The 26449-nt window shown below is 49.1% G+C and overlaps 2 protein-coding genes across 2 annotated transcripts in view; one reads left to right on the forward strand and one right to left on the reverse strand.

The window, feature by feature from the left end:
* Cep97 (centrosomal protein 97kDa) overlaps positions 1-26449 on the reverse strand; it is a 154115-nt gene that overhangs the window by 25528 nt on the left and 102138 nt on the right. The gene's annotated exons all lie outside the window — the stretch shown is intronic.
* Positions 20493-25393, forward strand: LOC149358895 (uncharacterized). The gene has a single exon (XM_089571044.1). It carries the CDS (start codon positions 21177-21179, stop codon positions 23676-23678), a length of 2502 nt encoding a protein of 833 aa, XP_089427170.1. The 5' UTR covers positions 20493-21176; the 3' UTR covers positions 23679-25393.

Consider the following 26449-nt stretch of genomic DNA (forward strand, 5'->3'; position numbering starts at 1 on the left):
AAGGTTGGGACGGGACACGAGCGGACTGGTAGACAGATACGCGGACGTACCGGACCACCTTAGGAAAACCATTAACGTAGGACCATTGCCGAAAAACATGGACCCCAATCTTCACGAAAACAGACGAAAAGCGAGGGCCGAGTACGTGGAGAGAACGCTAGCCCAGTTAGACAACACCGTACACACGGACGCTGCCGTATATCCGCGCGAGAGAGAACGCGTAGCCGCGACGGCAGTGGTAAACAAGGAAGGAAACATGATCACGTGTGCCACGGCAAAGGTCGCCGGCACAGCGGAGGCCGAAGAGATTGCCGTTGCGCTGGCGGCAGCAGAAGGCTACAGAACGGGCCGATCTCTCAACATACTGACGGACTCGAAGGAGACGTGTAGGAACTACACGAGGGGCAGGATCAGCAGAACAGCCCTTAAAATACTCAGCGGGGTAACCTCCGCCGAGGAGAAACCCAGGCATAACCTAATCTGGATCCCGGGCCACGCGGGCATAGTGGGGAACGAAAGGGCAGACAGCCTAGCTCGAGGTAACGCATTCCGAGCAGGGCAGTCAAATGCTCCGGAGCTCCGCCTATAGGCTTGCGAGGGGGGATACGCAGAGACCTTGCACTTGCATAGGGGAACTAGAATTAGATATCCACCACCACACAAAGCCCTAACAAAGGAGGAAGCGACCGGCTGGCGCAGATTACAGACCAACTCCTTTCCTAACCTACACATAATAAGATGTTCCCGACACAATACAGAGCCACCTGCCCTTGGTGCGATGCCACACCTACACTTTATCATATCGCGTGGGAATGCGAACGCAACAAGGCATTCCACCAACACGAACACCCGAGTGCGGAGCAATGGGAGAGTCGGCTCACCAGCGGCGAGCTCGCGACCCAAAGGGCCTTAGTGCAGCACGCGACTGATGCAGCACGACTCAGTGGAGCCTTGGAATAGGGGCCCACCCTTGCTGACGAGAAGCCTCAAATCGCCAGCGCCAGAGAAGACGACGGAGACTTCGCAACCGCGAATCCCTTGAAAGATACAATAAAGTTTTCACTCACTCACTCGGGTATCCACCGGGGTATGAGAGAGATAGGCGTCATTTCCTTTCCTTAAAACCAATTTTCTTTTCATTTTCCTTCCCCTACGGCGCGTTTCGGGTGTCGACCGAGATGTGTTTTTCCTGGCGCACTGTTTGTCTTCTATTTATTTATTTTTGTGTGTGTCGCGTGTGACGTCACTCGGTTTCGCGCATGCGCAGCTGTGGCAAATCTTGGCTCCGACGGCTCACGCGAAGCGCGGCTGGGGTGCGGGTAGTGAAGCTTTTCGCTTCAAAACTGCCGGTACCTCCGTGCGCAATACGAAAGGGAGCAACCACTTTAAATAAAAGTACAAATTTCTCGGTTATTCGTCAACTAAACCTGAGAATGACTCTCGGGTATCACATGCCAAGAGAAAAAGTAATCAGAAAACAGAAAAAAGTGAGCTTATCGGTGGAGAGATCGCGGCTTCGGACGCTTATCTGTTTTTTCAGCAGCGTCCGCTTCGGCGGACGCGGTTGTTGCTGCGACGCGCGTCTTTCTTTCCTTTTTCTCTTTCCTCTGATCTTTCAATATGTGTGCATCAAGACTATGCCTGCATACTTTGTTCCCTCTCATACTGCACGCAGTGGTACGCGCGCGGCACGCTAACAACAACAACAACAACAATAATAATAATAATAATAATAATTAATAATAATAATAATCACCATCATAATTTTATTTTGCATTCTTTGCTGGTGGCCCAAACAAGCACGGGCAGCAAAAAATTACGAGGAACTTTAGCGGCTAAAGTGGTGAAAGGCGAAAGCATGAGTGGTGCATTCTGCTACGCGATTGTTCATTTCACATTCTGTTGGTGCATTAATTAACTGCCAATTAATGACGCTTAATCTTTGCCTTTAGGAGTGGAACGCGACAGCGTGTTGTAGCGCTGCCAGGGAGTCCACGGAACGCCACCACCCGTTCGGCGCGATGCCTTGCCCTGAACGCAACGCTTTTTGAGGAAAGGAAATGGCGCTGTAATTCTCTGTCATCTCGGTGGACACTTGAACTGCACCGTACAGGAAGGGAGGAAGTGGAGTGAAAGAAGAAATAGAAAGAGGGGCCGTAATGAAGAAAATGAAAATTGTATTTGAGGAAAGGAAATTACGCAGTAACTGTCTCAGATATCTCAGTGGACACCAGTCGAAAATTATACCTGAGGAAAGGAAATTTCGCAGTAACTGTCTCACATATTTCGGTGGACACCCGTCAAAATTCGCGCACAGTGACGTCACGACCATTTCGGCCGATCTGAAACGCGGACAAATTTGCTAACACGTCTTGGTCACGACAGTATGAGCCATTAAAGGCTTTAGCCTTAAAAACTGTGTGGTTCAACTACTGTTGAACCTGGTTAGAGAGAAAAAGCTATGGCGCTCCTGAGAAGGTTGGGTCGGAACACGTGCGGACTCATAGACAGATACGCGGACGTACCGGACGACCTTAGAAAGACCTTTAATGTAGGACCCCTGCCTAAAAACATGGATCCTAACCTACACGAGGACAGACGAAAAGCAAGGGCCGAGCAGATAGAAAGGAGGCTAGGCCGATCAGAGAACACAGTCTATATGGACGCCTCCATGTACGTACATGCAGGGAAGCGCTTAGCCGCTACGGTGGTAGTTAATAGCACAGGAGACATGGCCACATGCGCCTCAGTGGAGGTCGTGGGCATAACGGAGGCCGAGGAAATTGCCGTCGCGCTGGCGGTAGCAGAAGGCTATAGGAAAGGCCGATCCCTAAACATCTTAACAGACTCGAAAGACACGTGTAAAAACTATACGAAGGGCAGGCATGGCCCTCAGGATAATCAGTGGGGCAGCAGCCTCTGCTGAGAAGACACCCATACAACACATAATCTGGGTCCCAGGCCACGCAGGCGTAGCGGGGAACGAAACAGCAGACAGCCTAGCTCGAGGGCTTACATACCGAGCAGGCATGTCAGATGTTCTGGAGCTTCAGCTACTAGCATGCGAGGGGGGATACACAGAGACATTACAACTATACAGAGGGACTAGATTCAAGTACCCACCACCACACAAAGCCCTCACGAGGGAGGAAGCAGTCGGCTGGCGTAGGCTACAAACAAACTCCTTCCCCAACTTGTACATCTATAACAAGATGTCACCAACACAATACAGAGCAAACTGCCCCTGGTGCGGCGACACACCCACACTATACCACATCACATGGGAGTGCGAACGAAATAAAGCATTCCACCAACACGAATTCCCGAGTGCGGAGCAATGGGAGAGCCGGCTCACCAGCAGCGAGCTCGCGGCCCAAAGGGCCTTAGTGCGGCACGCTACTGATGCAGCGCGACTCAGTGGAGCCCTGGACTAGGGGCCCAACCTTGCTGAAGAGAAGCCTCAAGTCGCCGGCGCCACGAAAGACGACGGAGGCTTCGAATCCGCGAATCTCTTAAAAGATCTAAATAAAAGTTTTCTACTACTACTACTACTACTATGGCGTATCGGGAAACTACATGCGGCTTGGCGTCTCTAACGTTGGGTGTGTTCCGGACAGGATAGGCAGCGCGTCCAACCTGCCACCTTGGCAGATGGCAGTTAATGGCTGATCGCGAGAGTTTTCTCGCCCAAAGAACGCTGCGGCCTATTGCTGCAGTGCCGCGTGTCTGCCACAACGTCGTCAGCGTTAACGCATGCAACCCACATTTCTCTCTCACCGTTCCACGTATACCTAAAGATTGTTTTTTTGAGGAAAGGAAACGGCGCAGTATCTGTCTCACACATCTCTAGGTGGACACCTGAACTGCGCCGTTAGGGAAGGGAGGAAGGTGGGAGTGAAAGAAGAAAGAGCGAAAGAGGCGCCGTAGTGCAGGTCTCCGGAATAATTTCGACCACCTAAGGATCTTTTACGTGCACTGACATCGCACAGCACACGGTTTCCTCTTGCGTTCCGCCTCCGTTGAAACGCGGCCGCCGCGGCCGGGTACGAATCCGGTTACTCCGGCTCGGTCCTCAAAGCGCGATTCAGGCGTCCACTGACCCAGGGAGCCAGTTACTCTCCTTAAAATCATCGTAGTCCAAAACGTTGTCAACGCCATTTCCAATGAGAACAATGAACGCCGACGGCCTATGGCTTCAGTGCCGCGTTTCTGAACGTGGTCAATTCCAACGCATGCAGCGCACGTCGGTCACTACCGCCACGTCGCTTAAAGCGCGACAAAGGTGTCCACTATTCCGGTGATCATGGAGTCCTTTTAAGACGAAAGCCTTTAACGGCTCATCATTGTCGCGAACAAAGTGTGTCCCGCTTTCGACTGGTGTCCACCGAGATATGTGAGACAGTTACTGCATAATTTCCTTTCCTCAAATACAATTTTCATTTTCTTCATTACGGCTCCTCTTTCTATTTCTTTTTTCACTCCACTTCCTCCCTTCCTGTACGGTGCAGTTCAAGTGTCCACCGAGATGACAGAGAATTACAGCGCCATTTCCTTTCCTCAAAAAGCTTTGCGTTCAGGGCAAGGCATCGCGCCGAACGGGTGGTGGCGTTACGCGTGGACTCCCTGGCAGCGCTACAACACGCTGTCGCGTTCCACTCCTAAAGGCAAAGATTAAGCGTCATTAATTGGCAATTAATTAATGCACCAACAGAATGTGAAAGTGTATTCGCTCACTTTACTCGTGGCAGCATCCATCGCTACATGAGCAACAATCGCGTAGCAGAGTGCAGCACTCAGGCTTTCGCCTTTCACCACTTTAGTCGCTAAAGTATATCGTAATTTTTCGGTGTAGACATTGCGAGTTTGAGTCGAGTAGTGGGAAAAAAAATTAAAAATGCAATTTCCTCAGCCCTAAGTGTGTCCTTTGCTGCCGGACAAAAGCCATCGCAGCGAGAACGAGTGAAAGAATTGCTTTGGTTTATGGAATTAAACGTCCCGAAGCGACTCAGGCTATGAGGGACGCCGTAGTGGAGGGCTCCGGATAATTTCGACCACCTGGGGTTCTTTAACGTGCACTGACATCGCACAGTACACACGGGCCTCTAGAATTTCGCCTCCATCGAAATTCGGCCGCCGCGGCCGGGATCCAGTGAAAGAATTGATTTTTACAAAGAACACAAATTGGGTGTTGGCAAAGCCCGAGTGTTATGCGAAAGGTGCTCGCGTATGCAGTGCACGTTAATGTCAGTGCACGTCAAAGAACCCCAGGTGGTCGAAATTTCCGGAGCCCTCCACTACGGCGGCTCTCATAGCCTGAGTCGCTTTGGGACGTTAAAAAAAAAAAGTATGCAGGCAAGCAGTGCTTCCTGCTCCAGTGACCGACCTGAATGAGCACGCATAGAAACCGCGCCGCAACGTCAAACTACCGGTGAACTTTGAACTAATGCGCACCCTAGGTTTTCACAGGTCAAAAAGAAGGAGGCTAAATAGAGAGAGAAAAGAGAGATCAACTGGCATTCGGGAATTCGCAACGGATGCACATTACGACAGCTGCCAAGTGAAGTGTCTGTATGCCTGAATATCCGCCCTCGCGCGTGGCACAGTCCTGCATTCTTGCTCTTGGTTTTATTCATTTATTTATTTATTTATTTACAAATGCACTTCTGAGCCTTGAAACGCCTATTTGCCGATCGAGAGAAGCGTTTTGGAATCTGTAGGGCTCTCTCTATAGGCGCAATGCCGTTACGAAGTACTTTCTCACGAAATATTTTTCTTCTTCCTAAACGGGGCAGGAGACGAATAATAATAATAATAATAATAATAATAATAATAATAATAATAATAATAATAATAATAATAATAATAATAATAATAATAATAATAATAATAATAATAATAATAATAATAATAATAATCTTTAATCAGTATAATTCGAAGATACATAAAACGGAAGCGCCGAAGCCACAAGTGGGCTTGTGCGGCGACAACCGGCAGCCGCGGCAATCTTCGCGCTACATCAGAGCTCCATCAGAGGCAAAAGAAAATTCAAAGAAGTAAATATAAAGAACAAAAAATTTGGCACAGAACACTATGAAAAAGTACTGATAAGATTTTAGTACATGTTAAAGGTTCTCTAACGCTTGAACAGCAACACGCAGTTTTTTGCGGGTGGTTAAAGAAAATAAATCCTCCGGTAATTCGTTAAAGATAGCTGGCACGTAATATTGTCTAGTTGATCAAAGTATAACAGTTAGTTTCCCAGCCCTCTTCACTCGCATGTGCCATGGCTCGGTGTACCTTTACTACAAATCAGTCCCTTTTTTTCCAGCGGAATCAAAGACAGTCGAATCCCTTTATCCCTTCTGGCCAAACCCAGCGCCGCCTCGCACCTGCACGCTGGCCTCGTACCGGTCCTGAAATATTTCCACGTATTTGCGCGTATTCTGGTAATGGCGATTATTCTGTGTTCTGTATACTCCAAGGACGCTAAGGCGTACGAAATGTTTTCCGACTCAAGCTGTAAGGCTGTGTACTTATTTATGGCATGCAGAGTAGCGTTTCCTCCCGTCAAATGTTTAGGGGAAACCCCAAGAGGGGGAAGATTTTTAATAAGGGAGTAATTACTCATTGACATCCCCCCAAGCGCTGCCATACAAAGCTGCGCCTCTAAACACCTGACCAACACTTTCTACATTTCGAGTCATTGATCGATTCGCTCTCGCCCTGCCATAGCACGCAGTAACAGTTAGCTGAGTTGGTAAAGCGACTGCTCCGGTGAAGCGGTGGCCCCGGGTTCGAACCCTAGACCAGGACGATTTTTCTTTAACTACGAAGTTTCTGAGTAAGCTGTATAGCTTTCCTTTGTAGCCGTATGGCTGCGCTTGGGTGGATGTCAGTGAGTAATTACTCCATTATTAGCGTTTCCTTTAACACGAAAAACCTTTATTTACCCCAAAAAAGAAGTCAAACCAAGAAAGGCAACACCGAAATGTGGACGTTCGCGTGACGAAACCGCGACGTTGTTTGCATACGTCCTTCTCACGCCTCGCCCCGTCTCCCGTTCAGGCGCGTTTTGACGCAGAAGCGAAGCAACACGAACTATATACTCGTCTCGATATCCCATAACGAGCCCCCTGACAGTAGATTTCAGTGTTTCCCGACGCCCATGGATTCACTTCAGTCACGCATTCTCGACAGCGAACAAAAAAAAAAAAAAGAAAAGAAAGAAAGGCATGCGCTGGTGATATAAGGCATGCGCTCACCAAGACATTTGTTGCTGCAGTCACCCCCACGTACGTCATCCCGCCTAAACCACAGTAACCCAATCGCACGCATTAAAACCAGCACCTCCGCAATGAGCAGTACATTTTTTCCCGACGCCATAGTGCTCTGGAATGGCCTTCACGACAACATAATAACATGCTCCGAACGCCACCTTTTCCGCGAGAAACTGGCTAATCACTTCTCATAAACATCATTCATACTGCGACACCGAAGTGCCAACTGTTCCTTGTTTTCTTTTTGTATGTTTATTTCTTGCTTGTAGTTTGTATATTTCTGTACTCTTTTTGTACCCCGTGTATTTTTCCCCCTTTCTTCTTTTTTTTTTTGTTCACTGCCACTACCCTCCAACCTATATGTACGCCCCCCCTTATGTAATGCCTTCGGGCCTTTAAGGTACAAATAAATAAATGAAATAGCATATATCCTGTGTTCTGTATTGATCTCAACCGGCTATAAACAAACCGGGGGCTCCTTCGCGCGCTCTAAAATCTTAGCATTGGAACGAATTTCTTCTTTTGGCACTTATCCCGCCACTATACTGCTATACTTCGTCGAATGCGGCCTGGGATCGCACCCACGACCTAGCCACGCTCTGCAGCGCGGAACGCCGTAGCAACACAAGCAGTTTGCGACGGGAATTCGGAAGGACCTTCACGTGCTATCCGTTCCCCAGATAACGAAATCAGCGGCGCTCATCACTGCTGCCATCGACACTCAATCGATGAGTGCGCCACTGACGGCCGAAAGAAATACGAAAGTGTATAAACGGGCCTGACGCAGCCGTTGCCGCTTCATTAAGACAGAACAGCCAACGAAAAATGCGGACTACGGTAGTCTGTGGCACCTTACAAGGACAAGTCATGTCTTGAGGCCGAGAGCGGTGCACCATTGTCCGTATTTATTCTTTAATGACGCTGCACAGCCTCAAAAGCGATAAGTAGGCGATCTGATGTATATTCGGTGTCCGTGTCGATACAAAGAAACGAAATGCTTCCTTGTACGAGGCAGTTACTTACTTCTCCACCAAAAAACGAAGTCGCAGAGGCAGGAGAGCTGCAAAGCGAACTATACTTACGCATTTTAGGTCGTTCCTCTCAGGAAAGAGCTGTGACGAGGGGCTTTATCCGCAGCGATCGCATTCAACGCTCCCCCCTTAGCTGTATAGGTTGGTTCATTTTATTCAACACACTAAACTCAATGCGTATCGATGAAAAAAGAAAGTAACGATGGAACGTTAAGTAATTAATCAGTCAAAAAGGCAGCTCGATTCATCTATAGCTCATATAGTTGGCGTACCTCAGCAACTGCACTTGTGGAAAAAGCTAACTTAGAACCATTACAATTGCGACGGTATTATGAACGAATGAAATACATGCATCTACTCTACAATAGTAAGATAGGTATAGATAGTAGCATTTATATCGAACCTGTTATACGGCGATGTACACGATCAAACCATTCCAAAAAATTAAAAGAATATATGTGCCGAACAGATACCTTTCAAAATTCCTTTTTTCCGAGAACCGTCCGTCAGTGGAACGCTTTGCCTTCTGAAGCTGTGGAATGCCCGTCTGTCGAAACTTTCTTATCAAAATTGAAGGCCATCAGTTAGCTCAACGTAAGCGTTTTTGGTTCCCGCTACGCTATTGATATTGCTTTGTGGTTGGCATTATTGTGATTGCGGAGGGATCAGCGTATGTCTACCGTTAGTGTTTATTTCCTCAAGCGTGCTATTGATGCCAGTGTTCTTGTGTTATATGTGCCAGTGTTGTTTCTATATGCCTGAACAGCGCGAGCTTGTACAAAGCATTTTTCTTTCTTATTTTTGTCTTTTTTTTTTCTTCTCGGTGTTAATCTGCTCAAGCAGGCGGATGACACCACTCTTATCATTATCATGTCTTGTAGCGCTTTTTTGTTCTTTCTTTACCATGTATGCTCACTCCTGCCAAAGGCCTTCTGCGAAGGCCGGCAGTACCTCTGAAAATAAATATGATTGAACAAGCCGCTCCGGTGGCGCAGTGGTTATGCGTTCGGCTGCTGACCCGAAAGACGCTGGTTCGACTCTGGCAGCGGTTGTCGAATTTCGATGGAGGCGAAATTCCAGAGGCCCGTGTACTGTGCGATGTCGGCGCACGTTAAAGAGCCCCGGGAAGTCGAAATTTTCGGAGCCCTTCATTACGGCGTCCCTCATGGCCCGAGTCGCTTTGGGACGTTAAACCCCCACAAACCAAAAGCATGTTACCCTGATGGGCCATAAGCCATAAATATGCTTGAACAGGATATCCGGCCCCACTGTCCGAACCTCGAAAGCGGCGCTCTGCAGCTATTATAGCACGCTTATAAAAAAGTGCGTACCAAATTAAATGAGACACCCCGTATACATGAGACAGCTCCAGAGCTAAGGAAATTCCTTTATGGCGCCGTTGGTGTCGTTCGCCGGCGGGCATCGTCGGCGCATCCGCAACCTGCTATGACTTAGAGAGGGGCGCGAAATCAGGGAGAGGGGAGGGGGGGGTTGAAGCAGCTTCCGCAGTGGCTGATAAGATATCTGCTCTATCCCCATGGGAGGTTCCAGCGGCAACGGCGCCCCGTATATCGTGCGTCACCCTCGACGCCCAAAGAACACGTCGCCAGTGCACCGCATGCCAACACAGCGCGGGGGCTAAAGTCTCTCCCACTCACGGCCGCGCCGACAGCACGCGGTAATCAGAGACGAAGCCCCACCGAGATATTCGGGCAGCGATGATTCATCTGGCTTAGCCTCGGTCAGATAAGGGGAAGAAGCAAGGTTCGTGCTAGTTATCGACTTAATCGGAAGTTTACGACGTCCCAAAACAACGCCTGCTGTGAGAGCCGCCTTGATATACGAGGGGTGTTCGATAGTGTCTATACTTAAATAGGCTATGGCTTTGCTAATAAGACATGCGACTGAAAGAAATCGCCTAACATATTTTCTAAAGCTTATACGCCCACAATCTTCAATTATTAATTTACAAATTCACACACACAGTAGGCTTAAATCGGAGGTGTTCGAGGTCTTTTTTTTTTGTGTGTGTGAAGTTATGATGTGCATTACTTTGCCTTTTATGTACTGCTGTTCCGGGAATCGACTATTGATTTTATTATTCTATGGGCAGTATTTTCAGCTCACGTCGTTAATGAAGCATCCATTACTGATGCCGTGTTTGTTGCAAATATATCTTCCCGTAAACTGTTACTGCTTTGTAATGGTCCCGTGGGCCTACGTCAAGCTGATTTAGCAGCTTCTAGCCTGGCCAAGAGACCATCCACTTATCATGTGGGGAAATAGAATGAGTTGAACTGAAAAAAAAAGCATACTCTTCGAACGTCTAATCCCCAGACAGCTCATAGCTTTTCTATGTAGTGCATCTCTCCCGCCTCACTTAACATCCCCCCTACCCCTCCGGCGGCAATACACCTCAGTGCCCGGAGAACTAGTCTGCATGCCTCTTCAAGGAAGAATGATGGCGCCGGCTGATGATGACACCAACGGATTCCTGCACCTTAGACAGGACCTCACGCCTTGGGACTTATGTGAACGTTCAACAAGCGGCTTGCATCTGGCACAAGCAGTCGCCATAAACCAAGACTTTTGGTCTGTTTTCACTTGTTTAGGTGGTGTCGGAACTGTTGGAAACCGTACGTGAGACGCCATGTTGGCCTTGCTGGTTTCCGTCAGAGTTTTGAAGGACTCTGTTTCCAATCATCATGAGGCACACAAGCGCCCATTCACAAAGGAAAACAGGGAGGAGAAATTCTAGAGGCCCGTGTACTGTGCGATGTCAGTGCACGTTAAAGAACCCCAGGTGGTCGAAATTTCCGGAGCCCTCCACTACGGCGTCTCTCATAGCCTTAGTCGCTTTGGGACGTTAAACCCCATAAACTAAACTAAACTAAACAAAGGAAAACAGCGCATACAGACAACTACTGGCAACTATACTGCCAACAAGACCCACACATCATCCACGTGTTATGTAACCGCCCCATACCTCACACAGCTGCAGGCTCTCTAAACACACACCTGAACCAGCGACCAGGATCCGAGACGCAAAGTAAAGTTTTCGCCCTCTTCCTCCACAATACGGTGTATCGCTCAATGACAGGAAATTACGATACGTGCCATGTCCATCCTAGTACGCGCATTGAAGCCGAAACCGAATAATGGCGATGTACTGCTATAGCGAAAAAAAAAAACAGCTACGGGGTCTAGTAATACAGGCACCACTCGGGAGGTCTCTGGGCATCGATTTTTGACGACGCCCCTGCTAAGAAGCCACAAGGTGCCCCCTCGACAAATCGGCCCGAAGCGCGCGCGAAGCCCGTCCGGGAAGCCAGAGAAATGCGAACGCCGAGCTCTGCCACTGAGCGGTTCCGAGGGGCAACGAAAGTCGCAGCCGCGATCGCGGCGTTTACGCAATGCCGACCGAGCGTTCGAGAAAATAAAAATAAATCAAAACAAAAGATATCCAGGCCGCCACTCATTCTCCCTCCACGCATTCTTCAACGGCGCCGTCGTCGTCACGGTGTGCTTCGCGCCGAACACGTCATCCTCCGCAAGAAAGAAGAGAAGAGACGAAATCGAGGAATCATTGCCTGTGCGAATGCATTTTACGAATAAACTTTAATTCTGCCCCCCCCCCCCCCCCCCAAAAAAAAAAAAGAAAGCTGTAGGAGCCTCCCTTCTCTCTAATTCCTCTCTCCTCCTTCCCTCGCCCCTTACCGAGGAAGCCTTGCAAGGCCAACGAAGTGAAATGAGTATGTGACAACATAGCGGTTCTGCAAGGACAACAAAAACACCGAGAAGCAGCGCAAAATGGACTAAAGGAAGACGAAGAACTGGGCGAATCGCTTGCGCAATTGGCCAGCAGCCGTTAAATCGCATTCGGCTTGCCTCCAAGTACCGACATATATTGGATAACCCAACGTGTGCTTTGCACTCCCTGCTCAACACACCACAGGATTTACAAAAAGAAAAACCCACTCTAAAAAAGATGACCTTCACTTTCACGTGTAACGTTAACATGCGTAAGCTACCGCAACAGCATCCATAAAGACCGGAGTCCCTGACGAACCGGTGAACCAGACGTTACGCTTTATGAAAGCAAGCCTGTTCATACATTTCGTTTTATTGGCTACATATGAAAGAAACGAACGCGTTTAGAGAGTGCAGTCAATCGCTAAAAGAGGGGAAAGTTCCTGAGTTATCAGCTCAGGCTTATCAATTTTACAGAGTCGGCGGCCGAAATCACAGTGTAGACGTATACCACCGAGAACTTCCTACAACAACATAACAAATTTCGATACAAGTGTCATAAAAGTTATATGCAAGCAAAAAAAAAACTATCTAAACTATATCATTGCTGAAGACATGCATATACCACTGTCTCAAAGTCGTAAAGTTTGCGCCGTAGCAACGCATCCTGTTTCGTTGTTTTGCGTAATACTTGACAAGACCGCAAAAAACATGCCGCGCTCTGGTTCCGCACCGCTATCGCGCACTGTAGAGAAACGGGAAGTTGTAGCTACGCAGGATATACGGCAAATGGCGTCGACGACATCGTCTTTATCGAGAAGCTGTTATCGCGTAGGTCGCTAGCGCATGGCGAATCTCCGCCGAGGGCCGTTTCGCTACTCTGCAACATTTTTACGACCCTTATTGTGGACACATGGCCGTTTTATGCTTGGGATGCCCAAAGGCTGCAGGAAGCTATGCAGGGAAGAAATTTGCCCACCCAATAAAGGGACGACGAAGCTAATTACAGGACCAAGTAAAACCACAGACAGGTAATACGCAGACACAGGGAAGCACACAGGACGGTACGCTGAACCGTCAACTGAATTTATTTAATTGAAGAACTATCAACTGAATTTATTTCAGTCAAGCTACACTGAAATAAATTCAGCTGATAGTCCTTCACTGAAATAAAGTCAGTTGACGGTTCAGGTCTTTCTTTTCGTTAAAAAAATTCAATCAATCAATCAGCTGCTGCTCCGATTCCTAAACCCTCGGCCGCAGCGGGTACCTTTCAACAGACATGAAGTGCAAAAATTAAAATTCCGTGTGCCGCGGTTAGACGCTCATTAACGAACCCTGCGGGGTCATAATTAATTCGTTAATAGACGTCTTCACTCGCAAACAACCGTCAACGTTTAGTAATAGGAGAGACTCTTCGGCAGCATTTTGACCGCTGGCAGTTAGTTGTCCACCCTGTTTAGTTTATGGAGCTAAACGTCCCAAAGCGGCTCAGGCTATGAGAGAGACGCCGTAGTGGAGGGCTCCGGATAACTTCGACCACCTGGGGCTATTTAACGTGCACCGATATCGCACGTGCCCCAGTGCAAACAACGCCAAACGTGTCCGCTGGCGGGCGTAGCCAACAAGAAAGTAGAGGAAACGTGGGACGTCAGGGGACCCCGGAACAAGGGGAGCAAGGGGGGTGGTCGGTCACCAACAGTTTTCCTGAGGGGGCAACGCCTCCCTTCTCCCGCCATCAGTCTCCAATTGCTTGCACTAATACCGCATTTCTAACAAACGCTTCAATTCTATAGGACGGTATTATTGTAACACACATTGGGCTTGGTTTGGTTTGGTTTATTAGGGTTTAACATTCCGAAGCGACTCACGCTATGAGGGACGCCGTAGTGAAGGGCTCCGGAAATTTCGACCACCTGGGGTTCTTTAACGTGCACTGACATCGCACAGCACACGGGCCTCTAGAATTCGCCTTCATCGAAATTCAGCCGCCGCGGCCGGGATATGGGCTTGAACTAGCTGGCCAGTCATACAGCATTTCGCTTCAGTATCCTAAACCAATTATGCCCTGACAGAAGTGGTTAATTTGATAAGACTGACTGCTGTTCATGAGCATGATTAGCAGAGTTGACACAAACTATGCGCCAACTTTCGTAATTCAGTCGACCTCCCCTCGTGTGTATATCTTTATAAAGATCCCCATTTTGATGTTAGTTTTGTATTTATTAACAAACAAACCTTTGAACAGTGGAAAATAAGAAAAACTATATACAAAAAATGAAATTTAATGACCTTTAAATAAAGCATGGAGTAAATAACTGAATAATAAAAACAAACTCGAGGTGTTGCCCCTGCCCTGCTCGAAATAAAGTTCCGGAGTCCCTGTGGGACTCACTCGCTTCACTCGGGAGGGAAGGGACAGGATTGAATTGCTCTATTGCGCACGAGCACTTTGTCCAGGCCGCTTTTGCACCGAGCCCCCATATCCCCGCAGGGTTTTCAATGTAAACTAAAAGAAAAAAAAAACGAAGAAACGACGTCGAGGGGAAAGCATGAAAATTCGATTAAGGACAGCGCAGCTACGGAGAGAAATTTTATACGGGTAATGTAATGCGACAGGAAGAGAGGGGACAAAAATTGAGTTAATGCTCCTAGTTATCTCAGCTGAAATCAAGATAAGGAAATAGAATAGGACGCCACTTGTAATGCAGAGAAAACAAGTAAGCGACTGTCCGTAACGGTATAGCAGAAAGGATCCCAAGTGAAGAAACGTTGCTACGCAGGGAATCATGGGAAGATCGTCCGCTAGATACTTCCGGTTCCAATTTTCTTACATTGCATGCCTGTTCCATAGCCGTCGTCGTACAGGCTGGCGCCGCTTATTCACTAATATATTTGTGCTGCGGCATCACTGACTGCTCATAATCCAGTGGATAGGTTGTGACGTCACAAAGTCACGTGACCTCTCTCGACCAATACAAGGTAATTTCCTGACACAGAAGCCGGTTTTTTTTTGTGTGTGAGACGACAACCTAAATGCCATCGCATAAAAAAATAATAAAAGAATGGCATCCGCGAAATACGCACACCGTAATCAGCCTAGCAATGTGGGTGCATGCATCCACTCACAGGAGGCAGCCGGGAGCTATGTGCATACACGGGCTCGTTAACTGCGACAACACGCATGCAATGTCCGAGGCACAACAAAGAAAGGAGAAATAACTCCCCCCCCCAAAAAAAAAAAAAAAAAAAATGAGGAAAACCAGGCAAGTCGGAAGCCTGCCCATGCACTGTCCTCAGCAAAACCAACGAGACAATTTGCTATTGCGCGGGCAGTGCTTAAAGGTGCACTGAAGAGGATTCTGAACTTGTCTTTTTGCCGCGGGAACTCGATCTACCCGTTCCTAGCATTCTTAGAAACAGTGACTTATTGCCCTGTGTGGCCGATTTCCCCAATTAAATCGAATTAACGTCCGGCTCCCGCCTTTTTTTTTAATTCTGCCTCGTACGGTGGGCGGAGTCAACCAACGCGTGGAGCGCCTTTCACCCAGTCCCGTGGAGGCTTTGCTTTCGCTTTATTTTGTTTTTTAGGTTTCCATGAATAAATAGTTTCATTCACAGATAATATAGCCGCAAAATAAGCCCGAAGAAATAAAAATACGCGCGGACTATTTTCTACTACGGACTACTACGTATTACTCCGCCGATGGCAGCGCGGCAAGCCGCCACGGGACTGGGTGAAAGGCGCTCCACGCGTTGGTCGACTCCGCCCACCGTACGAGGCAGAATTAAAGAAAAAAAAAGGCGGGAGCCGGACGTTAATTCGATTTAATTGGGGAAATCGGCCACACAGGGCAATAAGTCCCTGTTTCTAAGAATGCTGGGAACGGGTAGATCGAGTTTCCGCGGCAAAAAGACAAGTTCAGAATCCTCTTCAGTGCACCTTTAATTCAGTTGGGAGACAGGGTAGAGTTGGAGCAGAAGCGTGTTTGAAATTACTGGCGACAATAAATGAGGCCATCTGGCGGGGGACCCGTGCTCCCTAATACAAAGGAGTTTTTCGTGGTATATTAACAACAGCAGCGACAAACAGGGGAGGAGGATAAAGAGTGTTAGTAATGTTCTTTTCCATTCAAATGACCCACTCTCCCCCTCTCCCGGAAAAATAGAAGGGTGCAAATCAACAACTTGGAAATAACTGAAGCCAGTGTACGATTCCATCGTGCGCCAACACCACCAGCATTCACTTGCTATTGCGATCTTTCTTGCGTATTCTTAACCTTTGCCCTTTGGCAAACGCCACCGAGCGATTAAACACTGTCTACTTCACGCTAATGCCGCTTCTCATTGTTCCTTCGTCGTCTACCGTGTCCGCAGCGTACTCACGGGACAAAGCGCAATAATTAACGAACAGATTCAAACGCGCAGATATATCGGTGGAGAGACAGAAAACGCACAAAACGCTATCCGGAAAACAAAGAGAGTCGTCCCCCCCCCCCCCCCCCCCACATTCGAACATTACGCGGAACTAGACCAGGTTGCGAGATAGAGAAAACAATAGCGCAACTAAAGAAAAAAGAAAAGAAACTTTCATACTTTTCTAGTTTTCATCCTCTGTCAGACGTAACAGTGGTAGCTACGAGTACAGCTACACACGTCCAGCTACCACTCTCACTTCTGCCTGACAGCGGGTGAAAAGAGAGGGTGCATACCTCTACCTGCCCTCCCCCTTGCGTCCCAAAGCGGTATATAGGCCGACACGTGGGCTATAAGGGACGCCGCAGTGGAGGGCTCCGACATAATTTCGACCACCTGGTGATCTTTAATGTGCGTTAACATCGCGCAGTACACGGCCGTCTGATGTTTCATGGAAACGCGGCAGCCGCGGCCGGGAATAAGCCCACTTCTTTGAGCTCAGCCTCCGAGCGCCCTAAACGCTGAACCACCGCGGCGAGTTACACACTGTGAAGATCGGCGAACACGGGCCTGAGAGGAATTCCTAGCAGACATGAGTCATCGTGAAACAAAGCTGCGGCGAGGAACTGGCGACGGCGGCAGCAGCGGCGGAAGCAGCAGCGACGGCGGCGGTGGAGGAGTCAAGTGGCCGAGCCTGCCATCGGGTCTACGGACGGAGAGATACTGCGAAAAGTCAAGCTGTTGCCGTTAATTGCCGTTAATTGAAAGACGGCTGTGTCCTCGACAGAGGTCTCGTGTTTCGGACATCCGGCGGGGATGTACGAGGAGGTTCATTCAACTGCTGGGAGGCAACGAACAGAAGACTTGCCGCAGTGGTCAAAGTGACACAGCAGTGTTTGATGACTCTGTCTCTACCCCTTTCCATCGACCGAGCTGCGAGAGAGCACCAGCACAGCCCCCTGCAGTGGGTGGTACCACAGTGTCCACAACTGCCCACCTGATTCGACATCGTTCTCCGAACTTTATCCCCCGTCAAGGATCTGAGGAATACGAAGCGTGTTCAACGGGATGTTGTTTTGTGACCCTGTATCCTGTCTCGATTGTCATCACCATCATCATCAGCCTGACTACGCCCACTGCAGGGCAAAGACCTCTCCCATGTCCCTCCAATTAACCCTGTCCTTTGCCAGTTGCGGCCACCGTATCCCAGCAAACTTCTTAATCTCATCCGCCCACCTAAATTTCTTCCGCCCCCTGCTACGCTTGCCTTCTCGGACCTGCGGTTATCTTGCCTTCGCATTACACGCCCTGCCCACGCCCATTTCTTCCTCTCGATTTCGACTACAATGTCATCAACCCGCGTTTGTTCCTTCACCCACTCCGCCCGCTTCCGATCTCTTAACGTTACACCTATCATTTTTCTTTCCCTAGCTCGCTGCGTTATCCTTAACTTAAGCTGAACCCTCTATGTTAGCCTATACGTTTCTGCCCCATAGGCGAATACCGGTAAGATACAGCCGTTGTATACTTTTCTCTTGAGGGATATTGGTAAACTGCCATTCATGACCTGAGAGAACCTGCTAAATGCGCTCCACCCCATTCTTATTATCCTAGTTATTTCCCTCTCATGATCCGGAACAGCGGTCACTGCCTGCCCTAAACAGATATATTCTCTTGCTACTTCCAGCACCTCGCTACCAATCTCGACTGTAAATATGTACAAATAAACCTACTGTACAGTTTCCTCCATAACGGAGTTCGACACCATCCTCCGGAGCCGGGACCTGTGGGGCTGAACGAGTCAGTCAATTCAAGGGCCCCTCCGTCTCCAACAACACCTATGTGAACACGGTCACTAGTTTTGTTTTACACCGATGGATTTCTGCGGAAAGATGGCGGAGAAATACGGTATAAGAGGTGCAGAGGACAACGCCGCAGCAGCAACTTCACGCAGCCAAAACAAACAAACAAACAAACAAACAAGCAAGCAAGCAAAACAGACTCGCCACTGCGAAGAGCAAATGACACTGGCGCAAGACACGGGATAAGAGCAGAGATTGTAGCGCGCAATATGTCACACACAAACCAACTCCAGACGGACACTTTCCCCAATCCCAAAAGATTCCATAATATATTTCCTGAACGGTATATGCCGATGTGTAAACACTGCAATATCCCAGCAGACCTCCTTCATATGTTCTGGACTTGTCCACGACAACACATGCCAACACCCACACAACATACCTGGGAGGCTCGTCTACGCAGCTCTGCCCTAGACGACCAACAAACGCTCATCGGTCTCGCTCTAGAGGCTGCCAGATTCCAAGGAGTCCTGGCCGACCCCTAGGTCTGGGCCTTTGGCCCCTTGACTGTTTTAATAAATGTTTACCAACCAAAAACCACACACAAAGGAAGTGTCAGTACATATGGCGCGTTTCTATTAGAGCGTGTATATCGGCACGAATATAGTATATAATGTGCACCGGCTTAGATCAGACTGCTGAAGATATCATCCCCGTCGAGATTAAAGTTGCACGAGTTCGGCGTAGCCAGTAAAAAGCTCGGTTCGGGGATTAGTCGTTTGAGCGCAATACATCAAACGCATAAGCCCTGTACGACGGTGTTTTTATGCTCTCCGATCATCAAGAACCTCGCTGTGCGACTTATATTTGAGCACTGTTATGCTGAAGCCGAAATGAAGCGCACACACACTTAACGAATAATTTGGAATAATGAGTCACATCAGCTCCAAGCAATCGCGAGCATGAAAGCACCAGCACTGAGTGTATGCAAGTGGCCACGCCAATCGCGCGACTTTGGTACATCGTTTCCTGACTGCAGATGCCAGGGAAAGCCGCGCTATCTCACGATACTAGACAGATTGTGAACGTTAGGAAGAAGCTATCGTGGGAAAAAAAAAAAAAAAAAAAAAAACGACGCCTGCGCACCAGTGACGCCGCTCTTGACTTTTGTTTGCAGTGCGTGCACTACGAAACTACCGCCGTCTCCTTTCCTCAACGCGATTATTTTTTTTACTATTATTATTTCGTGCCGATGCAGATCTGCGAGGCTATTCACCGCGTACTTCGACCTAAAGCTCCGCAACCAACTTCTCGCAGCATCCTGACGAAGAAAGGCTGGCGTTACTGGTGAGTGAAGAAAAAAACGACATTCTGCTTGGCTGACATTTCGCACTTGGTAATACTACGTCGCGAAAGGGTACAGTAACGATTACGGGTGTACACACCGCAAAAGTTAGAACGCGTTCGCATCGCTTGATGCGCGGTTTCGGCGGATCCGGTACGCGTTGAGCATAGGGGGCAAGCTTGAGCACGCTAGATTTTCACCCCACGACACTGCACCTTCCATTTATTTTATTAGTTAATTTTTTTTCAGCCGAGATATCCGCAGCCCGGCTCAACATTGCTCCATCACGGGCGGCTGTTCTGACGTATATGCGCTACGCACGATACTGAACGCATAAAATAAAAGGTTTGGTTTATGGGGTTTAACGTCCCAAAGCGACTGAGGCTATGAGAGACGCCGTAGTGGAGGGCTCCGGAAATTCCGACCACATGGGGTTCTTTAACGTGCACTGACATCGCACAGTACACGGGCCTCTAGAATTTCTCCTCCAAAGAAATTCCAGCCGCCGCGGCCGGGATCGAACCCGCGTCTTTCGGGTCAGCAGCCGAGCACCATAACCGCTGAGCCACCGCGGCGGCCATAAAATAAAAGCGTGGAAGAAAAAAGAATAAGTTAATTAGTCACGTACGTAATTAATCATCCAGTGACGTCATGCTTGGTACACCCGATAAGAAGACCGCGAGCGCTAGTCAATGCGTACCTTACATCAGCCGAGAAACACTTGCAACCGTAGCAACATGCTTGCAACAGTATTACATTTGAGAAAAGAGGCGAGGGGGACGCTGCTCCCGGCCAGCGGATACACTGCGCCTCATATATCTTTTTTTTTTTTTTCCTCCCCATCTCTCTCTCGTTTTGCAGGGTTTTTTTTAAGCTAATTTCATCAACTGCATCGATCGACTCCATCGGACAGGAGCAGCATTACCGCGCAACAGAGGGCCTCGCGGAAACTTTGCTCAACGAGCGTCGACGAACGACGACGCGCAGCGCAGCACACGAGATACCGGCGTCGTCGTAGGAGTGGTGGCGGCGGGCCGGCCCTCGAAAGCGCGCGCTCGGTGCGTCAGCAGCACCGGTGACGCGTTCCCGCGCGCCCAACTTCCTGCTCCCCGCGCCGCGTTCGGGCTGCGAGGGAGCCGGGCCCAAAACGCGTCTCTTCTCCCGCCGAGGAGCAACCGGGTCGCGAAATAACGACGGAAGGCGTCCCCGCGCTGTCTCGCGTCGAAGAAGGGTCCAAAAGCGGGCTCGGTAACCCGCTAGCGCGAGAACAAGCGACCCAGCACCGACGCTGGCTCGATTCCCGTCGCTGCCGAGTAGTCGGGGGCCGGCCCAACATCCGCCGCCAACGGTGGGCAGCAGAACACGGTGCAGCGCGCGCCATTTGTGAGGTGGCGCCCTCTCTGGTCGGAGCCAGCAAGCAGCCATTGTGATTACGCCGAAAGGCGGTAAGTGTATCGCCGTCGCACATTGTTCGCGGCGAGGCTGGTGCCTCGGTGCTTTTTCTCTCGGTTTGACCCCCACCGCGGGTCCGGGGCTGCCTCGTGCGACGTCGGACATGGGTCGCACCGCGGGAGGCACGAAGCGCTTCGACGCCGATCTCAAGCTCAGGGTGCTCGCTTACTACGACAAAGTGCGGAACAAATACGCGGTGGCCAAAATGTTCGGCGTCAGCGAGTGCTCGGTGAGGAATTGGATCAAGGCGGAGCACGAGCTTCGCGCCCGACAGTCCCGGGGCGGCGGCGTACGCAAGAGGACCTCGGCCGAGGCCCAGGCGCTACTCGAGGCGTGCATGGAACGCTACGTGCGAAGCTGTCAGCAGCGCGGAGTCAAGGCCAAGTACCGCGACCTGCTGGCGCACGCGGCGCAGCTGAAAAAGGTGCACCGCGTTCGGGGCCTCACGCTGTCAATCGACTGGGTGGCGCGCTTTGTGCGGGAACGCAGGCTAGTGTGCAAATGCGAGAAGCTCGTGCTCGACGACGACGAGGACGCCGCCGGTTCTTCGGCCGCCGCCGCTGCCTGCCGCAAGAACGGGAGCACTACGCCAGGGAAAGCACGCGCCAAAGGGTTGTCGCCGTCCAAGCACAGCGCTGCCAAGGCGCTCCTCCAGCGAGCCAAGGGTCAGCCGTCATCGTCGACCAAACGCAAGGGCCCCATCGTGCTGCCGTCCAAGCTGACGGGGATGAAAGAGGTGCTGAAGGCCCCCTCCGACAAGCGCAACGACGGTAAGACGGCCAAGAATTTGTCGATGTCGAAAAACAAACCGGCGAAGAAGGCCGCCGAAAAGGGACGTAGCAACCTAAAGAAAGTCTTTTCGAGCAAGGAAAAAAAGGTGGCGATGAAACAACCCAAGGCAAAAGCGACCGCCGCGGGTAAAAACTCGTTGGGGAAGCCGAAGCTGCCTGCCAAAAAGACAGCTAACCCAAAGGCGAAGCCAGCAAAGAGTGTGGCCATTGTAGGAAAGTACAAAAAAAGTATATTGAAAAAGGTCGGCCAAAAGCAGCAGAAAACAGGGGCAGTGAGGAACAATGTACCACTGAAGAAGAAAGTGCAGGCTGATGATAAAACAAAACATAAACATAAGGTAGGCAAGAAAGTCAACAAGGTTATGAAGGTAAACAATGACAAACAAGGCCCGAAAGTTGTGCACTGCGTAAATCCAGTGAAGAAAAAGGTGAAGCATGAAATAGATGTGAAGTCTCAAAAGAAGGCAAGCATCATTAAAAAGGCTGTGACCAAAAGTTTAAAGAAAGCTAAAGATATTGTCAACCGTGCCAAAAGGCCAGCAGATAGTACTACCTCACCCACAAAGCAGCCTGTGCCTAAGATTAAAAAGTTGCCTCCAAAGAAACTGAAACCCACAAAGCAGCCAATAAAAGTGTTCCGTACCCGGTACCGAATTAAAGAAATGCACAGAAGGATAGAAGAGAACAGAGCTTCCGACTTCTTTGACTTCTTTTATGGCTTGGGCCTCATACCAATCAACAGAGACTCCGAAAATTCGCTCTGCATCCCTTTTATCACTGACACCCCAAAAATATATGATAACACTGGTTTCATTTGTGACATTTCAACAAAAGAAAGTCCACTCAGGCCAAGCACATCTGACCTCGATAGCTGTCAGTCTTCGACACATCCCCAGCTTCCTCAAAGGTACCCCATATGGACTCCAGTGAGGGCCACCACAAGTCATGATGCCAGTCCATCTCACAGTGGCAAAAACCGGCTCACAAGTCCGCGTCTGCGGGAGGAGCACATCATCAGTGACAGGTTCACAAAGCCCGAGTCACCTGGCGATGACGTCTTTTTTGAGAAATTCCACAAGGCGAGCATAAAATCCGAGGGTGCCTTGTCGCCTGGTGAATCGCCCATCACTCCCGAGCAGCTGGCTGTGGTGCGCAAGCTGTTCCCTCCCATTGGAAGTTTGACATTCCCGACCCAGCGCAAGGTGCCAGACAGCCAAGTGACGTTCAACGAGCCCCTGAAGGCATCTGAACGCAGCCTGCGGCCACGCTCCTCTGAACAGACCCAGCGACTGAGCATGTGCTTCCGGAAGCGCCGCTACCAGCGACGGAAAAGGACACTGTCTGAGCCCTCGCGGTCTCCAGAAAGGCGCCCCAATGGTCCTGCAGCAAGTGACATTGACTGGCTGAGTGCCGACAGCTTTCCAAGCTCTGCCAAAAAAAGCTGCCCTGGAGGAAGCAGCCCGCTCTACTGCTTCAGTGATCCAAAGCCCTGCTTCCGCAAGGAGCACTTTGAAGACAGTGCCCGCCCACCACCCACGTCTTCTGGTGGAATCTGTGGGAACAGTTCAAGGACGCTATCCTGTGCCCTGAGCAGTGGACACTCACTCCCTGGCAGTGACAAGTCATCAAGCAGCCTGTTTGACAGTGCCAAATTTCTCATCAATAAGGCCATACCAACCAGCCCCAAAGCAACATCCTCCAGTGAAGGCAAGGATGCGTTCTTTGGCCAGGCAGTTAGACTGGGGACACTACGAAAAAAACAAGACCGGAATGAATCTGTGATGCATGCTCCCAAAGGTCACCACGACCACTAGTTGCTTGCACCAAAGAATGTTTTCCAGCCATGCTGAAGCCCTTGTGGGCTCTTGTACAGTGTATACAATTGACTTGTTAGTCAACATTGCTGCATCTTGCCAGACAAAGCCTTCGGTGCCCAGTGTTTGTCCAGTGCACTGTGGAAGATGCATCAGTATAAATATAAGCACCAGCAAGATGCACAAGGACTGGCTTTCTGCAAATATGCATGAAACATTTTATCTATCATATAGTGAATATCAGGTTGCACACATCTTGGCACTTTTCTTGCTCAATTGTTGGTACAACCTTTTCTGTGGTGGAGAAGCACTCTTGTGCGCTTCTGACTTCTGTATCATGCAATGGTGTTGTCCTTTGGGCAGTGAGTGAGAAACCTTCCAAGAAATCTAAAGGGTAAAGAAAGTGAGCTACTAAAATCATGCAAAGCATCTTTACTGTTGCGGTATTGAGTGCCATTAATGAAAGGAAGACTCTGTTGTAGGTCTTTAAAGCTTGAGGGTAGCAGGCGGCTTCGCTGACTGCCAGCCATAGGACGTTGCCGTTTGAAGCGAAAAGTGCCCTAGCTCTTACAGCCCTGAAGAAGACTCCACACTTGTATGAGGAAAGTGTAAAGGACTTCTGTGCTCCCTTTTGTGGTGTCTGTGTAGCTAGCTTCTTTAGGGCTTCGCAGTGTATCTGTACTGAACACTCCAAATTGCTTGCAGTCGCACATCTGCACCTTGCCACATGTCTTCCCAGCCCCTGCCTTTTATCTCTTGCCATTGTTTTCAATGAATCACTACATGCAGATTATTGTTACAAAATGCCTGCGACAAACACCGAAGAATATGTTTGTGACAGAATTTTTGTTTGTTGTGAGTTTATTAGGTTACACTGTTGTAAAGCCGCACAGCTGCCAGGGAGAACGAGCTTTATGACTTGCATGCTGTAAATATAGACAATTTAGATTTTGTGATCTCAAATTCAAACTAGCTCACAATGCATCACAACGGAATACCAGGCATCATTGTTTGATTGTGCATTTTTTTACTAATACAAAACTGATTGAGCAAGCATAACATTCTGCATCCAGACTGAAAGCACAAAGTTGTGATGCAATTTGCTTGGAGAAAGCTGTTTTCTGGGCATGCCTTAATAGATACAACAGATATTGGGTCATGTACTTCAGTGAACTTGTTTTGTTCCAGTTAGTGATTTGATACTGCTGTGAACAGTGCTGAAGCATGTGTGATGCATCTTGCAGCAATAAGGGACTTAGTAGTGGGCTGTTCTCGCAGTTCTCAACTCCAAAGAACAGTCAGTTGTTTGGTGTCAGCTCAGACGTTCACAAGGAGAATATACGTGAACAGCTTGTGTCGCCATCTGGTACGGCCTTGCCATGTGAGGCTGAGAAAATGTTCAAGAATTGTAACGAGTCTACCTCCACAAATGATTTGTGCACGATTTAAGGCATGGTGACAGATATGTGCTTGTGTCATCATTGATTTAATGAGTACTCTCGCCCAGCGTTTCTTCCTGCGGGCATGGTATTGTACATAGACAATGCCTCTGTTTCCCATCTCTAGGCCTTACTTAACATCACTGATACCACAAGGTACAAAAAGTGCATCTTTTCTTCCCCAGAGGCTTGCAACGATCACAGCTTAAGCCCGTGGCTGCAGGCTCTGTTCGTTTCGGCCACATTTTGCACAAATAAAGATGTTTCATTCTTGTACCTGGTGTGGTGTACTTTCCAGCTGAAGAGGCGACGATTCTACTTATTATGAGTGTGACCCTGACATCTACATCTTTTCTGAAACAAGCAATGTTCAGGGTGGCTTTAAGGGATCCACAATACGTTTATCACCTTAGTTTGAGATCCGGACAAAACGCGGAATGTGCAAGAAAATTGCGGCATTCCTAGGACACACCCCTGTCGTGGCATGATACAATGTGCCCGCTCCAACTTCTGACGTAGTTCGTGATTTGAACTTACGAAAAACAAACGAGGAAGCTATGCAAGCGCAAATAGCTGCAGTCGGCGGCGGCGGAAAAGAATTCGCCCAATTTCATCACGAGTTCGGGCCAAATTAAGAACTATTGCCACCGGCTGGCATTGATGGGTGTCGCACGCCGTGACGGTGTTGGTAGCCACATTTCAGATGTTTCCTATCAATCCGGATGGCGTGGATAGATGACAAAATGATCATCGCCAGTGCGGACGAGACGGACGTTTGCGTGTCCTTTTCGGAGAGGCGGTCGTGTCCGTTGTGGTTAAACTGAAGGCGTTTTCGATCAGGCCGGACAGAGGACCGTTTGCGAGGAAGGTTAGAAACTACGCAAAAAGGACGGAGACAGGAGGCAAAAAGACGCCCGCGGTGTATTCGTTTCTTTACCTCCAGTCCCCATCCTTTCTGCGCAGTTTCGAACCCCCCTCGAAAATGAACCAACTAGACCGGAAGAACAAGCTACCAGAAGACCATGTCATTTCCACCTCTATCTTCCTAATCCGACCCCCCCCCCCCCCCTTCCTTTATTAATGCGCAAACATTAGATAGCTCATTGATACGAAAACCCGGTGCAGCCCAAAACGTGGCGGCGTTACAAAACTCGCGATTGGTTGAAATGATATGACGTCATCAAAGGCGGGGAAAATAAATGTTAACCTACAACTGCACCAACTACAAATAGAATTAGGATGGCACAGGCATAGACCTGAGATAAAATTGGAACGGAATTGGAATAAAAATGCCCCGGCAACTGTTGTTCTTTACACTGTAATGGGAAATCA

The sequence above is a fragment of the Amblyomma mixtum genome, chromosome 2 (assembly GCF_055824585.1).
Source record: "Amblyomma mixtum isolate Tamu chromosome 2, ASM5582458v1, whole genome shotgun sequence".
NCBI lineage: Eukaryota > Metazoa > Arthropoda > Arachnida > Ixodida > Ixodidae > Amblyomma > Amblyomma mixtum.